This window comes from Entelurus aequoreus, linkage group LG11 (assembly GCF_033978785.1).
Source record: "Entelurus aequoreus isolate RoL-2023_Sb linkage group LG11, RoL_Eaeq_v1.1, whole genome shotgun sequence".
Taxonomy (NCBI): domain Eukaryota; kingdom Metazoa; phylum Chordata; class Actinopteri; order Syngnathiformes; family Syngnathidae; genus Entelurus; species Entelurus aequoreus.
The window spans coordinates 62,125,398-62,143,114 of NC_084741.1; the positions used below are offsets into that span (position 1 = coordinate 62,125,398).

The 17,717-nt window shown below is 38.7% G+C and overlaps 1 protein-coding gene across 1 annotated transcript in view; it reads left to right on the plus strand.

The window, feature by feature from the left end:
• Positions 1 to 17,717, plus strand: part of LOC133660324 (intermembrane lipid transfer protein VPS13B-like) — a 563,168-nt gene that overhangs the window by 463,145 nt on the left and 82,306 nt on the right. The window contains 4 exon segments of the mRNA XM_062063728.1: positions 2,698 to 2,879; positions 5,855 to 6,075; positions 7,538 to 7,669; positions 14,424 to 14,585. Of these exon segments, the coding sequence (XP_061919712.1) occupies positions 2,698 to 2,879; positions 5,855 to 6,075; positions 7,538 to 7,669; positions 14,424 to 14,585 (697 nt within the window).

Genomic DNA, 17,717 nt, shown 5'->3' on the forward strand with positions numbered 1-17,717 from the left:
ATCGACCATGACATACAGTTAATGTCCATGGGGAGGATCTCCTGTATGTGAACCGCAACAGTGATGCTGTACCTAATCTTAATGTCACATTTTATTTAAATAGATTTTTTTTATTAAGATATGGATTTTTTTACTTTTAGATAGCAACTCACTGTTTGGAATGTCCATGTCTTCCAAAAAACATTTGGGTTATTCATCATTTTTCTGAATATTATATATTTCCTACACTTTATGTTCTGTGTTTCTACTAGAGTTGCAAAATAATACTTGGTAAAGCTAAAATTATTATTAAAAAGATCAAATAAATAAATTCCTTGATCTGCAAACATTATTTGGGTACTGTTACTATATAAAGGCACATTTTTAAGTTGAAGTTAAAGTCCCAAAGATCGTCATACACACACTTGGTGTGGTGAAATTTGTCCTCTGCATCTGACCCATCCCCATGTTCACCCCCTGGAAGGTGAGGGGAGCAGTGAGCAGCAGTGTGCGCCACGCTCAGGAATCATTTGGTGATTTAACCCCCAATTCCAACCCTTGATGATGAGTGCCAAGCAGGGAGGCAACGGGTCCCATTTTTATAGTCTTTGGTATGACTTGGCCGTGGTTTGAACTCACGACCTTCCAGTCTCAGGGCGGACACGCTAACCACAAGGTCACTGAGCTCAGTAATGCAAAAGTTTTATCTTTACTGAAAAAAGGAATTACCGGCATGATGATGAACCACCGTCAAATTCCCAATGGTTAGCATTAACGTTTCAAATTTTAATGATCATAAACCCATGATTGATTACTACACTTACAAACACTTGGGGATGCTGCTCATTTCTTAGAGAAGCAGCTAGCGTGCTAATCATTAATTAACATGAATACAATATACATTAACCTCATACCCCATTAGGACCCTAATCAAAGTGTTTGTAAACACATGAAGAGAGTGATAGATCCATAGATGGACATGTCTACAACATGGTCTATAAACTGAGGTCATATCCTGTAAACTGGAGGAGTGGAAGTGAACACCCCATTTTGCCTTAATCTTTATGAAACGTTCGAAAACATTTGAAAATTAACTTGACCATTGGTTATGATAATAGTTTATTCCAAACTTGCATACAATTACAATATGATACATGACATGATTCCTGTTTCTCACTACATCATGTCCGAAAGGGAGTAAGAAGAAGCAGAGCTTATTTAATCCTACTGGCCGATATGGGCCTATTGCCAATATCGTATTTGATCTGATACAATATCAACAGGAATAATACATATCTGTATGTATTATGAAGCGCTGGCTGTCCAGGGTCGGGACCCAGGGTGGACCACTTGTCTGTGCATCGGTTGGGGAGGTCTCTGCGCTGCTGACCTGTCTCCGCTCGGGATGGTCTCCTGCTGGCCCTACTATGGACAAGCCCTCTCACTATTATGTTAGATCCACTATGGACTAGACTCTCACAATATTATGCTAGATCCACTCGACGTCCATTGCATCTGCGGTCCCCTCCATGGTTTCTCATTGTTATCCCATTGGGTTGAGTTTATTCTTGCCCTGATGTGTGATCTGAGCCGAGGATGTCGTTGTGGCTTGTGCAGCCCTTTGAGACACTCGTGATTTAGGGCTATACAAGTAAACATTGATTGATTGATTGATAATATTTTGTAGTGTTGAATGTTGGAAAATGTTTGATCAATTAAAATGAGTCGGAGAGCAAGGATAGGTATGAAAAAGACTAACCTATTTATTATTAACCATCTGGAATGAACTTACCGGTATGTTGTCTTTAAGTTAAAGTGGAGTGGTAATTGTTTTTTAGTGACAACTCATGGCCACAATAATGCTTTAGGTTAAGCTCATGTCAGTATGTGGAATGGCGCAGACACGTTTGTTACTGGATATTTTGTAATGCATTTCTGCCTTGGACGCTTTGTATCTGTAAATAATATGCAACTATAATTATTTGATACATGTTTATATTGAAGAGGTTGTGTTTTAGACTGCAATATTGTACAATACACACTTATTGTGTATAATAAGTGTCCTTATTACATATGTGCTATTATGTGCTCAGCTGTTGTGTAGCTGCAAGCTCCTAGTATCCTGTAGCCTACCATGTTTACCTTTTTTAAATGACTTCACTAAAATACAAGAAAAGATCAAACTTGTATGCTTATTGGAGGACATTTAGATGTTAACAGACTGTCCAACTTTGCACAAGTCAACGCTCTGACCGACTGCTTGTATCCGAGATTATATAGAACATTTTAGATTTCTTTTGCTGATATTGGATCGATATCTGATATCAATATCATATTTATTTAAAACAAAAACTTGAGTTTTCAGTGTGTTTAACATTTTAAGCATATTCAACAATACAGTGATAATGATAACTTTGGTCACAAAAACCGTGTTATGAATTTTTCATACATACGTTAATGTTAATGTTATGGAGACATAAAAGCAGAGCTACTCGAGATCAGTGGTTCTCAAACCTTTTCTAATTTGTCATTTTAAAATGATGCTCTCCATCCCAAATACTAAACCAGGGTTACACACACATGTTCATTAATTTTGGTATTTATTTGTATTATTTGTAATGTGGTTCTACTTTTGTTCTTCATTTCTTATCAATCTCATATTGTATGTGCACACATCTTAATTAATCTCCTTTTTTTTTTTTTTTTCTTTGCTCTCAGTTCAGATAGTGAGTCTGGCTCCCAGCTGCCATGCGATCAGCTGGTATCTCCCATGGCTCTCGCGGCGTGCACTCGTGTTGACTCCTGCTTCGCGCCTTGGTTTGTCCCTTCGCTGGGCGTGTCCCTGCAGCTGGCCCATGTCCAAGTTCACCTCTGCCACCATCTAGAACAACTGGGAACAGGTTACGACACATAATACAAAATACTTATTGTATAGTTTTTTAAAAATACATATTTTTGAGTATCAAAATCGGAGACTGGTTTATGAGGATATTGACCACGTTGGGGTTCCGGTCAGAGAACACAAGGTCATCTGTTGGACTTGTCAACTATAATGGTGCACACTGGAGTATACACAGCGCTGTACTTTAGGTTAGGTTAGTATCTGTAATACACAAGTAAAATACTTGTTAATATTCTATTGTCTAATTGAACTAATTAAAGGTCTCTATCGTATACGTATAAATACACATACAGGGTTTCCCCTACATGTAAACAATCGTGGTGCAACGCCACGGCAAAATCAATGCCGCCACACCTTCAGAAAATTTTTTTTCCTTTTTTTTCCATGAAAACTTTTTTTAACATGAAAACAAATTACTGTATATAGTCTATTATTTACATACTATTGGCTATAATATGTTTGAAAAACAGCTCAAATTAAAATAAAAAACGTTCCTCATTACCTTATTTTGAGAAAAAAAAAATTTATATCTAAACTGCCTGTCAGAAGCGCGTCAGCTGTGAACGCACTGAAACAAAGTTGACACCCGGCAAAAGTAATGAGAGAAAGTTGAACAGAGAGGTATTTTAAGCTAATTAATGCATTTCAAGTTCAAGCCAGTATTAACTACATACTTGCCAACCCTCACGATTTTCCCGGGAGACTCACGAATTTCAGTGCCCCTCCCGAAAATTTCCCGGGGCAACCATTCTCCCGAATTTCTCCCGATTTCCACCCGGACAACAATATTGGGGGCGTGCCTTAAAGGCACTGCCTTTAGCGTCCTCTCTCACCTGAAAAGGAGACTATTATATATGTCTTCGTTATCCATAGGTTTATCTATAACCCATAAAGTAGGCAGGCACGGAGCTATTTCTCAGCGTGTGTTTATTCCAGCCGGCACGTTAATACACTGACACACAACATCCGGATTCCCATCATGCATTGCTTCAAAACTACAGCAAGTAGTAATGTCCAAAAACATAACAGAGACGAAGCAGAAGAACGAAGAAGAGACATGGCGACGACGAGTAAGAAGAAGAAGTACGCTTGCAAGTTCCAAAATGATTGGAAAAATAATTTCAGCTCGAAGGGGAAGGGGTATGCTGCCTGCACATTTTGTAGATCAGACTTCTCCATTGAACACGGTGGCCTATATATATATATATATATATATATATATATATATATATATATATATATATATATATATATATATATATATATATATATATATATATATATATATATATATAGGATAGGCTTCTACCATCCCCCGCGACCCCGAGAGGGACAAGCGGTAGAAAATGGATGGATGGATGTATACGTATACACGTGTGCACACACACAAATGTACTGTATATATATATATATATATGAAATATTTGAAAATATATAAACCCCCCGCTACCTACCCATCTCCCGAATTCGGAGGTCTCAAGGTTGGCAAGTATGTTTAACTACCCTAAATCTGTTGACATTACCAACAATAACGTCCAACTTTACACTGTGTGCGTGTTCGAACCTCCGTTTATACGTCTGTGTGAAGTGTGCATTTGTCCCTGTGCGTGTGTGGGTTTTCTCCGGGCACTCCAGTTTCCTCCCACATTTCAAAACATGCATGTTAGCTTCATTGGAGACCGTCAATTAACCATAGATATGAATGTAAGTGTGAATGATTGTTTATCTGTGCCCTGCGATTGGCCATGCTAATTTGAGTTAACTTGTCTATGAGCTAGTCCATTGTAAATTAGCATTTAGCTAGCGACATTAGTGCTCAACCTTTCTCCTGCATAATTGTATTGCTTTTTTCAGTTTATTCCAAGTGATATTATTATTCTAACGTGATTCCCACATGTATGTGCACTTCATGTGTACAGTCGAGGTCAAAAGTTGACATACACTTGTAAAGGACATAATGACATGGCTGTCTTGAGTTTCCAATCATTTCTAAGAACTTGGTTCTTTTATGAATTTATTATGGGTCTACTGAAAATGTGACCCAGTCTGCTGGGTCAAAAGTATACATACATCAATGTTAATATTTGGTTACATGTCCTTTGGCAAGTTTCACTGCAATAAGGCGCTTTTGGTAGCCATCCACAAGCTTCTGGCAAGCTTCTGGTTTAATTTTTGACCACTCCTCTTGACAAAATTGGTGCAGTTCAGCTAAATTTGTTGGTTTTCTGACATGTACTTGTTTCTTCAGCATTGTCCACATGTTTAAGTCAGGACTTTGGGAAGGCAATTCTAAAACCTTAATTCTAGCCTGATTTAGCCATGCCTTTACCACTTTTGACGTGTGTTTGGGGTCATTGTCCTGTTGGAACACCCAACTGTGCCCAAGACCCAACCTCCGGGCTGATGATTTTAGGTTGTCCTGAAGAATTTGGAGGTAATACTCATTTTTCACTGTCCCATTTAAAGCACCAGTTCCATTGGCAGCAAAACAGGCCCAGAGCATAATACTATGCTTGACGGTAGGCCTGGTGTTCCTGGGATTAAAGATTTCTCATCCAAACATATTGCTGGGTATTGTGGCCAAACAGCTCAATTTTTGTTTCATCTGACATCACATGGACAAAGATAATACCCGTGGTCAGAACGTTTACAAACGTCAATAATTATATAATTTAAATATAATATAATTATACATATATGTGTGTGTATATATATTTGTGTATATATATATACCGTATGTGTGTGTATATATGTGTGTGTGTGTGTGTGTGTGTATATATATATGTGTGTGTGTGTGAATGTTTATATGTATATACACACAAATCTCTGTTTCTCCTTTGTTTATGAGGAATAAGGGGGTTAATCATTTTTATTACCAAAATAAATTGATTGACTTCAGTTACATGAATATACTTTAGGGAAAAACTTCCTGCTCATACTTAAAATACTAATAATTTGGCTCTGTCTCTGCAGCTCCACCTCAAAAGCTCCGTCCTTTCCTGCCAGATAGGAAAATACCTCAGAAACAGGAGTTCATGGTCGTTGGTGGTGTGGAGCCACAGATCTTCCTGCGCCAGTGGACCAATGGACCACGACATTGTCAGGAGTTTAACTTTTCCACCCAGCTCGACTGCAAGCTGCTGGAGTATCGAAACCTAACACACATGCAGGTTCTGCAGCCCTGTATCATACAGGTATGTTTAATACACACTCAGCCAGATACACTTACAGTACACAATACCAAAGCTGTAGCATACATTGTGCTTGTAGAAGTGCACCAAAAGATGGTGTAAGCAGGGGATCTTGAATATTTTGACCTTTTTTTCTCACCTTAAATAAGGTAGTGCAATTCAGTGCATTATTCTTTTTTTCAATCCAGGTCTTACATTTGTTTTTTCAACAGAATACAATAAGGCCAGCTGGAAATAATTGCATTAATCAAGTGTTGAAATCGTCCCTCCAAAAGAAGAGGAATTACTGTCTAATAATTATTGAAATGCATGGGAAAATACAGGGCGGGGTGCTAAATAACGTCATCAAACTTGGCCATGAAACCTGTGCATGAACTTGCAATGGACGCTGTAGGAGAGCGGAATAAAGTTGATATGAAAAGCAAAGCATATTTGTTTCGGATTACAAATTGTTCTATTTTTTTTTTACGTCACAAATAAGCCTGCTGCATTGTGGAGTAGTGGTGAGCATGAAGACCGTACAGTCAGGGATCTGGGTTTGAATCTCAGTTTGCATGTTCTCCCTGTGTGTGGGCTTTCTCCCACATTCCAAAAATATGCATGTTATGTTTATTGGAGACTCTAAATTGTCCATATGTATGAATGTGATTGGTTGTTTTGTCTGTAAGTGCCCTGTGATTGGCTGGCGACCAGTCTATGGTATACCCTGCCTCTCTCTTGAAATCAGCCAGGATAGACTCTATCTTATCTACGACCTTAGTGAAGACTAAATTGCGTGTGTATTTTGAAATGGGGAAGGGGCCCACAGCAGCACCCACTGCCTGTAAAGAAGAGCATGCTTTCATATGAGTCTCCAAGAGTGCCCTATAACACCAGAAAAAGACCAGGTCCATATGTAACGGGGGACAGCTGGAGTGGCTTTCCTACATGTACACTCCCTGACAGCTTCAAATAGTGGGTTAACTGCTCGGGCTTTTAGCCTAGTGGCTGGTACAGTTTCCCATTGCCCCGCTCGGAGCGGTGGCAGTGAGGGAAGATCAGAAACACAACGCAGAGCCGCTGCGGCTACACATACAAGGTGTGATAAGAGGTGGAGTAACAAATACCTACATTCACATACAATTATTATAATGTGTTTATGAGCTAACTAAGAGAGGAGAAACATGTATTGCCTAATCTGTTTGTGGCAGTCCAAATGTATTTGTGCCAGCCCACCACTAATAAGCGAATGTATTGGAAACACTAAAATATCATTAAACATAAGAGCACGACGAAAATACAGGTGGCTTCTCAGTTAGGTGCTGCTAAAATACAATATAAACAATAAATAACATGTTAAACATAAATACATCAATACCAATAAGAAACAGCAGTGCAACGGTTAAAAACAGTGTAAGCTGTCCTTATGGATGGTTGTACATTATTTGAGAGGTTTAATGGTAATTTTTATTGTGTTGTATTTCAGGGCCAGGCCACAGCCAACTGCTGCCCCCAAAGTAGCATGTGGGATGCGAACGTGTTTGTGGATCCGATGTTTGCCACAATTAGTCAGTATGCCATCCACACGTTGGACACTGCTCTTCAAAGCTGGAAACAGGTAATTAAGACACCAACAACATCTAAACGTGCTTCATGGTTTGACATTGAAGCGATCTATCTCATAACTGAGGCACCGTCCGGAAGCTCAAGCAAACTGCTTTGTTTGTGTGGTTTGGTTTCGTAGAAAACATTTAATAATAGAAAGTTGAATGTAAATTGGATGACTTCATATTTGTTTAAAATGTTTGACCTTTAATGTAATAGTTCAGTTGTATATTTTTGGTGCAGAGTTCCCATATTCATGTCTCTGGTTGGTCCTTTGGGCAGGTACTCACACACACTCACGCAAACGTGCGCTATTTTGATGTCTGTTTGTCACGCAAAATAAAAACACAAGTTGTGTTGTTGTTCACTTAGAAACCATTAGGTTAAAGGTAAGACTTTCACAAAAACATTATTATGTTTCATGTAACGTGTCCAAAAAATTATAATTTAACAATACCTTAATTAAGTAGAACGCAAGTATGCTGTATTTGTTTAGATTTAGCAAGCCTTCGTTAATCCCTGTTATTTTACATCGGCTTTATCTCAAAACCAATTTCAGGACTTGACTATTATGAGTTTGCAGGACAGATTTACAGTTCGCACAAACAAAATATTTGTTTGTTGCATTTCACATATGAGTGCATCAGTAGACATTTAAAGCAACATTAAAACCTCCTTCTCAAATTTTGCAAAAGATGTGCAGGCCAACTACCGTATTTTCCAGACTATAAGGCGCACTTAAAAAATGTTTTTCTCAAAACTCAACAGTGCGCCTTATAACCCGGTGCGCCTAATGAAAGGAATACGTTTGGTTGTACTCACCCACCTCAAAGCTATTTTATTTGGTACATGGTGTAATGATAAGTGTGACCAGTTGATGGCTGTCAAACATAAGAAATAAATGTAGCCTGCACTATGATGGGTCTCAAGTAAACAACACCAACATTTTAAATCCATCCATTTTCTACCGCTTGTCCCTTTCAGGGTCGCGGGGGGTGCTGGAGCCTATGTTCTATTGAAAATATAGAACATTACACACGGCGCTCAAAAATCTATCAAAATGTTTAAGTACGACTTTGGTAAGCTATGAAGCCGCACCGCTTGAAGGATTGTTGGCACATTAAACATACGAGTATTATTATGGTGTGTGAAAAAATGTGCGTGTCAGCGCCAACGCCGTAGTCGATAAGCGTCTTCTTTTTCCCTATCTTCTTGTTATGTGACATTCATCCTTTGCTGTTCCCATTTCTAAGATAAAGTAGTGTAAAGTTCTTACTTATATCTGTCAGTAAACTCACCATGAAAGCGCTAAAACATACCGGTGTAGTGAGTTTACATTATTCACCTAATTAATAATAATTAATAACTTTAGTTATTAGAGTTCCGGTCGGACGGTTTTTCACGGGAAACATTTCCTGTGTTGTTGTTTCCGGATGAAGAGATGCTGCTCCGTTATTGATTTAAGTAAAGTCTGAATGTCATTAAAACAGTTAGCTCCATCTTTTGACACATCTTCCACTCCTGTCCTTGCACGCTACACCGCTACAACAAAGATGCAACATTTTGACCAAAGAACCACCATTACATGTTATGTAGACCACAAGGAAGTGTTTTCAATTTAGAAAAATTTTTTAATAATATGACTCCTTTAATGCGCACTAGAATCCGGTGTGCCTAGCATATGAAAAAAGATCAAATATAGACCCTTCATCGGCAGTGTGCCTTATAATCCGGTGTGCCCTATGGTCCGGAAAATACGGTAAATCTGTAAATGCTGTCCCAAGAAAATGAGACAGAACATACACAAAGTCAGTCTCTTGTCCCATATGGGGTATCATCTAAACAAACTCATAACAAAATATTATCACAGGAACAGTTTTGGCTTCATGCCTCTATAGCTTATTTTAATTTTTTTGTTTTTGTTGAGTTGGCCGCAGTGTATGTTGTAGGACTTTAACACTCTGGTCATGCCTCCTTTTTAAACTCTCACCACTGCCTCTGGTAGCCAGGATCATGTCGGAATTGAGGCTCAAGAAAATATGGTAAAATTGATGACACCTGCCAAGACATTTTTTGGCCCAGGTCCTCCACCCACTTGTCTACCACACATGTTAACACACTTGGGGCATTCTGGCTTTGCATGGCTCTGCTCAGCTGTGCTGCCTCATTATACTTGGCCCCTAGAGATATGAAGTATGCTCATGATTTTACTTTGAGAAATAATAGCTGATGTTTATTTTTTTTATACAGAAACAGCTGTGATCAAATCAAACACATATACAGGAATATATTTAAAATTAATGGTTTGGCGGTCGGATTTTGTTTTTAGACATCAATGTTTTAATCAGCCCTGTTGGATGATGGATCATTCTTGACCATTTGCTTCATTTTAGCAGCGCTGCAGGCTAATGATTGTCCCAATTGCTGTTAGTTAATTTAGCCATAAATAACACGCTGTAATGAAAGCTCCAAGTGCAGTTCTGAAGTAGTGTTTTGGACATGTTGATATTCGTGATGGGCTTTACCCAACTTGCCAAGCATGACTACTAGGTCATTTTGTCTCCCCCAGGGATTTTCTGATATTCCCCGGGGATTAGTTCATGGAGTTATTGAGTTTCTGTATTGTTTTGATTGGACTAAACAGCAGCAACCTTGGAACCTCTACATAACTACCTCAACCACTTTAAGGGGGAAACACGCTGTAATTATGAGGTAAATGTGCTACATGTGGATCTGGTAGTTTTGAAGACAGGGGGTAACGAGAGGCTAATCACAAAACATGGATATTGTGGGAAACTGGGCTTCATTTTAGAAGGCCTAAACATTAAGGGTCTGGTCTAATAAAGGTTTGTGTGTATTAAAACACATGCAAACTTGATAGCACATGCAAAGCCGATCTACTAAAATTGTGCACAAAGCATTGTGTCTTTTAAGTGAGCAGAGTAGAGAAAATGCAAATATAAGTATTGAGCGCACACAGTGTGATTTATCAAGACTAAAACTACTGCAGGAGCTGTTATGTGTCTTTATTTAGTAGGTTCTAGAAAGAAATGGGAAAGGAGGCGATTGCACTACAGCTCTGTCCTATGTATGCTTGTCAACACACATGGACTGTCAAAATGTAAATTATCAAACATATTGTCAATTCAGCAATAGTATTTTTTTTTTTTTTGTCCTGTCCAGCTTCTCAGGCAAATCATATAGTAGATGTAGATGCATATATCGGCTGCTCAGATTTACTTTACAAAAGAGAAGTGTAGGATACTTCTCTTGTTGCCTTATTTGTATTTGACTTTATTAAATGTATTTATATTATCATTTGGTGCAGCCGGGCCGGAGCAGGAGGGGATAGAAAGAGAAAAAAAGGAAGACAGAGGGGGGAATTGTGGGGACAAGAGGGGGATTAGACAGAGAGACAAAAACAACAACAGCAAACACAACAGCAACAACAACAACAATAGAGCAACATCAGCAAATACGACATGTACAAATATGATGGTAAAAGTAATAGCAAATAAGCAGTTAGCGAAAAAATAATACAGTAATGACAATGAGCATTATTACACTAAAAATGGAGCAATACGAATACCAATAGAAATAGCGCTATTGATAATGAACAATACCAATACTTTACCTTTATAATAGTAATAGTATTTTTAATGTTATAACTGCTGGAAGACTTAAGGAGCTGATTTAAACAAATTCACATGATGCGTTTTGGTGTCTACTGGCGTTATTTGTAACGTGGTTCGATTTTTCATATTATATGGGAAAAACTTCTTGCAATATGCATTTTTTTGCGCCTGGAACATTCCAACGAACGCTTGCCGTTAGTGCCAGTGGTTTCAATTGTGTGTCTCCATAGTGAGAGCCACATCATACACGCAAAAACCTCGTTTAAGTAAGACATTTTGCACCAGTTATCAATTGTACACGCAAAATGTACATAGTACACACAATTCTATATTTTGCACATGTTTAGCGTGTGGTATTTGACACTTAGTAGATCAGGCCCTGTACGTATTTTGATTTAAAAGCCTGGATAAACACATGCACGTTGTCTCTACATCATACAACGTGACCCTTATTGAGAACCTAATCAGAAGTGGTTGGAAATGTTAACAGGCTTAGTCCTACCACAAAAGCAGAATGTATTCTTACGTGTTTAATCATTTTAGTAATTTTCATGGTTCCTAGTGTCAAGGCTGGCAGGCAGGCCTGTTGTGATGTGGCCGAAAGGGTCACCACTGAGCTATAGAGAGGATTCTTCGACTACCACACAAGTTAAAGCTAACAACCATGTGTGGTCATACCACACCACCGTGACCAGAACAGCTGTAGCACCTCTAAATGCAAGGCAATAAAAATACATACTTCTGTCCTTAATAGTTCCTCAATCAAACCTTTGTCCTCTTTTAAGCTAGGTAGATATACTCATTAAGTAAAGATTAGCTTATGCTAAATAAAGTTCAGTACATTTTTTTATTGTTACAAATGTTTTTAGCTCGTATTTTTTGGTTCAAATCCTTGAACTTCATTTGGCCCATATGGCCCCAACCTCAAACCCCCTACATTTAAACCTCTATGCCTCAATTTTCAATTCTCCATCTTTGCTGCCTTTCAGCCCCTAAACCCCAGGGAAGTGGCTTTGGTGGAAAGCCACACAAAAGCCCAGTAGTGCTGGCACTGGATTTGTTCTCACAAAATATTCACATACTGTAGTAAATGTTGGTCAGAAAACTGTCTTTTTTGGTATATTACATACACGAGTACTTCTTAAATTACTCACTAACACAATTGACTTTCTTTTGTCCATGGAAACAAAGCACGGGCAAAAAAGAAAAGGGGTATCATTATTTACAATTTGTATTTTAGACATTTTATGGGCAGTTATATATGCACCCATTGTATCGTATATACTGTGGATACTAGAGAAATTGTATCTGAGTGGATTAGTGCAATGGATACTTGGATTCCTGAAGCAGAAGTTGTCATTTCCCTTTAACAAGTAACGTGTTTTCTGTTCAAATGTCTTTGTCCTAATATTTAGACACTTAAGTAAAAAGGGACTGATGCGAGAACCGGAGGAAGCGTGTGTGTTTGTGATGTGCCTATCATGTTGCCTGGTGAATTGGAGCAGAAAGACGATACCATCAAACGGGCTTAGCAATGGCATCTTACAATGCCAGCAGGAAGTTTGTAAATCGCAGTGTCAGATTTGTTAGGGAGCATAGATACTGTTCCACTGTAAAACTGGGAAGTGGATTTGAAACCACTGCAGCTGTCCCAATTCTATTTTCAGTACCTCACCTCGCTTTCTACCTTTCTTCTGCCTATCAGTCTTCATCCATCGTCAAGCGCTTGTTCCAATGCTTTAAACTTTCCCATCCAGTTTCAACAACCTCAGGACACTAAACGTACTTGGCAGTCAACCTACGAGCTTTTACTGCCAGGGTCTTATAACCATCAACCCCTGTGCCATTTAAACATATACAGCAGGATTAGGTCTGTCTTTTTGGAGCAGTTGGGTAGCAGTGAGGAAGCTATTCGAACTACAGATGTACTTTATGTATATTTGAGCAGGGGTGTGCAAGAAAGTGAGATGTCCCATAAGGGCCCAAGACACTTTAAATAAATTGTGCATATTATTTTACTCATGAGCTCTGTTTGCTCTCATCAAATTGATGTATGAGTGTCAGAATTCCAGTATGATTTCCCCATTGTTTCAGAGAAAATGCATCAAACTAAGAATAGGTAATATTTTGATCATTCTCTACAAGAAGCCCACTTTATGTAGCCTTTTTTGCTTTGCATGATGTATAGTTTGAACAGGTGCCAATATTAACCACGCACCGTAATTTACAGAGAATAGACCGCATCTAAATACTGTAAGCCACACCCCAGGGATTTAATGAGTCCCATTTTTATAGTTTTTGGTAGGACTCTTGTAACTTTTGGTAAGGCCTTGTTTTCGCATTCACGTTCATTTTGAGGCAGGTAGACTCTGGGCTAATGCCGTCGTCTTTGGTGCGCTGTGGTCCTGCCTTTCAGGGTCCATTAGTGGTGGTGCATTTATGCTTCCTTTTTGGATGGCTTTTGGGGTTGCGTCGTGTGCATTTTGTCGTTTTTTCCCCATGCTGAGGGTGAGTCCGCTAAATGGCTGACTGAATAATTGTGTGAGTGCGTTTGAAACAATTGCACTGAACCGTTCGACAATTTCTTTGGTTTGATGTGAATTTATTGATGGAATGTGAAGCCTGCGAACCCGGAAAAATCCATAAATTAGTCGTAATGTTGTATAAAGCGTAAGGTTCAAAGCGTGGGATAAAAGTAGCAGCTTATTGTCTGGAAATTGTGGTAATTGTGACCTACTAACTACTAAACTTACTGTACAGGAAAATGTCCAGATGTGAGAAAGTTTGGTGTTTCTGAAAGGGGCATGCCAAAATGTACTGTATTTTCAACCCTCAAGTTCAGTTCAGGCGGCTACAGCCTGGTTTGCTGTCAGGCAGTGATTTGTTTCACCCCCCTACTGAGGTTATTGCTCCCACAGATGATATCACCTCAATCTCCTACTGGCTCACATCTGACCTGGCAAGATCTGCCGTTTTTAGATCAAGAACAAATACGTGCCACGAGATTGTTGTAAATTTACTCAGACACAGTTCACAATAACATAAATCCCACACCTTTTGCGATGAGCGTTTTCTCTTCTGTCACCTCCTTAAGTAATCCTCGTGACCATAGCTCCTACTGTTTATTCACAGAATGGAAACCCAGAGGCTGAGGAACTGGTTTACAGCCACTATGTCATCTGTAATGATACCCATGAGACGCTGCGCTTCGGCCAGGTGGATACAGATGAGAACGTGCTCCTGGCCAGCCTCCACAGCCACCAGTACAGCTGGAGATCTCACAAATCTCCCCAGGTAACACACACAAACACACACACACACACACATTTTGCGCTAGGGCTGGGAAGTACCTGACAGCCCAAAGCTTTGTGGCTTTGTGCAGTTTATTTTAATGCACATACTGTAAAGAGCGTAAAAAGACCAACCAATAGAATTTAGATCACTGTCGAGCACACAATTGATATCAGGATTTACAGTAAATTAGGGTTGTCAAGAACCATACCTTGATATCAAGTCAATACCGACATGCAACGAATACATTAATTCCTGCTTTGTCAGTATTGTCAGTACCAAATAGTGTATAAAGCATTATTAATTGCGGAATGCGCTTGCATTCAGACCTTCACTCCCGTGTTTATCGCATTAATACACAAAATGTGGATTCTTACGCCTTGATTTTAAAGGATATTTGGTAATGTAATCTGTGATATTTATATCTATTATAGAGGGGAAACACATTTTCTGGCAGGCTGAAATAATGTGTATATTTCCTTGAACCATGGGTCTGCAACCCGTGGCTTTGGAGCCGCATGCCTCCTTGTTGTGGCTACCTGAGATTTGTTTAAACCAGTTAGTGAGAAAATTTAGCATTTTTAAAAAGAGTTCTATAATTTCCGACTGTCTGTGAGGCCGTGAATGCACATATGCTGAGTTCCTAGGCGCAAGGAAGCCAAGTAAAAGAGACTAGAAGCCTGTGTGTTCAGTTCAGCTTCTCGAGTGTGCAATCCCTTTGGTAAGCTAACCATGAATAATTGCTGAAAGAGAACAGGAAATAGGTTGATTTCACATGGACAGATTGTTTTTCCTGTAAAATAAAAAATAAACATGATGACATTTTTTAGAAGGTTTATAAGCTATGTTACGTTTTGCGACTCTATATTATTTTGTCTTTAGTGGAAGAGGTGGCAAAATGTCTCTCTTAATAGTAAAGGTTGCAGACCCTTTGCATTATACCATGTTGTGGTTCCAGAATGTTTAGCAGGCTGATTGCCTAACAATATTTCACTTTATTATGAAATAAAGAATGTTAAGACATTGTCATGCAGCCGTTTAAATATGATTAACTTGCACAACATGTAATGTACAGAATATTGGAAGCATTTACTTAGGGGGCAAAATCACAGTTTACATTACCAAAACCATGGCACATTGTAGAAATAAAATAAACAAAAAAATGGAAAAAGAAAAAGTCATAATGTAATGAGAAACAGCTGAAAATCTAGTTTTAACCTATTTTATTACAAATGACATGATGACGTCACACGACCACCATATTGGGAGAATATTAAGAACAATATTGTTTTATATACTTAAAGGCTATAGAGTTACCTCTCACAGTACGGCATGGACGGGTTAACCCTGATTGTTTCCTCCGTTGAGTTTATAGATAGGATAGAGAGAAGTAAATAATGTGACATCATAGAAGACATCCAACCCACTTTATTCTTTACAGTTGTCTCTTATAAGTAGTCAAGCATCATACAAGAAAAGGTGCATTTTTTTGTTCTTTTGAGGTGTGGATTTGTTTGTACAATCTGCAACATTTGACAATGGGGTGAGAAAAAAAGAAAAATGTTCATCTTGTCCAAAAGTGAACAGAGCCATGCGCATTGGTGCAAACGGTGGAAAGTATGTTCTCCTGCCCTGACAGTGTTGGTAAAGAAGATTGATTGTATTTAACCCTTTGTGGTTTTGAGGTTAGCGGAGGGTGGGCTGGCCTTCTGGGGCACATGCGTGAGTCTTCGTTGAACACGTTTCAGGATCCCATGTACTCAACGACAAGTGTGAGAAAGTCAAACCTGAGAAAAGACATGGCCATAATTACTTGCAGTAAGTCAAGTTGTATTAATCATTGACTGCGGTTAATCTCTGCGCTTACTTCACCCTCTCCAACACAGATAAACACACACACACACACGTGGGAACTTGAAATCTTCATGTCTGAAATGAGTCAAAATGACCTCCTGTATCTTCAGGATGTCTTCGAAAACATTATCAGAATGAGCCAAATGTCTTTATAAAAAATGCGGTTCTGTCATATGTTGTTTTATCACGTGTTTGTGATACAGTATATTAAATGTGTGCTCAAGATGAGCGTGATTTGTGAAAGGAGATAAATAAGTAACAGTGCAACTTTGCCAAAATAATCAGCTAACTTATTAAGCCTGATGATAAATGTGTGCCAAGATGTCCGCCTCAGCACACACACTTAATTGCTTTGCAGGGTTATACAAATAATCAAACTGATAAAAGAAAGGGTTGTATTTCTTTAATAGTTGCTTGGTGGTATGTTCTTGTTGCTCTTGCACATCATTTCCCAAATAGTTCTGACTCTGCTTTGGTCCTGTGAAGATACCTAAACGACTCAACTTCATGAAACATTTGCCACGATTTATTTCTGGAATACAGTAGTGTTGCTCACCTTCTTTATCTTAATTATTTCTTACACGTGGGGTTTCACATTATAAATTGGTTCCATTTCACTTAAAATTTCGATTTTGTTTTACAATTCATGACTCGAAATCCTTGAATCATCTTTCCGTGCGTGCGTGCGTGTGTGCGTGCGTGCGTGCGTGTGTGCGTGCGTGCGCTTTATTTGTTCATAAAACTCACACAGAATGATTAACAACTCCATAACTGTCTCCTTACTCTCCCATGTGCGTTCGAGCACACTGTGTATTAACAGCCTGTGCTTTTTTAAAAAAAAAATATTTTATTGTGTACAGCAGTAAAATAAATAAAGAAAGTTGCAAGCGGCAGAACTTTGATTAAAAAAGTGAGCAATAATATTGAATTCAAGAAAGAACACGTAGTACAATAGGATCGTCATGTCAAGGTTGCTGGGGGAATGGTTTAAGGGAGACACAGGACAGAAAGCAGTGATTGTACCTGAAGTTTACAATGAAGTTTCATTGAGGAAACAAACAAACAACGGCTACTCTGAAAAGCTAAGTTAATAAAGGCTCCCCTTCTTTCCGCTCATCGCCATGTTCGCCAGTAGACGCCTTAAATAAAGTTAAAAATAACGTTAAATGTTCCTTTATCCATTTCATTCATGTATTTCAAAACATTAATCTCTATAAAACATGTTTTTTTTGGGTGTTTGTAATAGATTAATTGGATTTATTGGGGAAAAAATGTATTTCA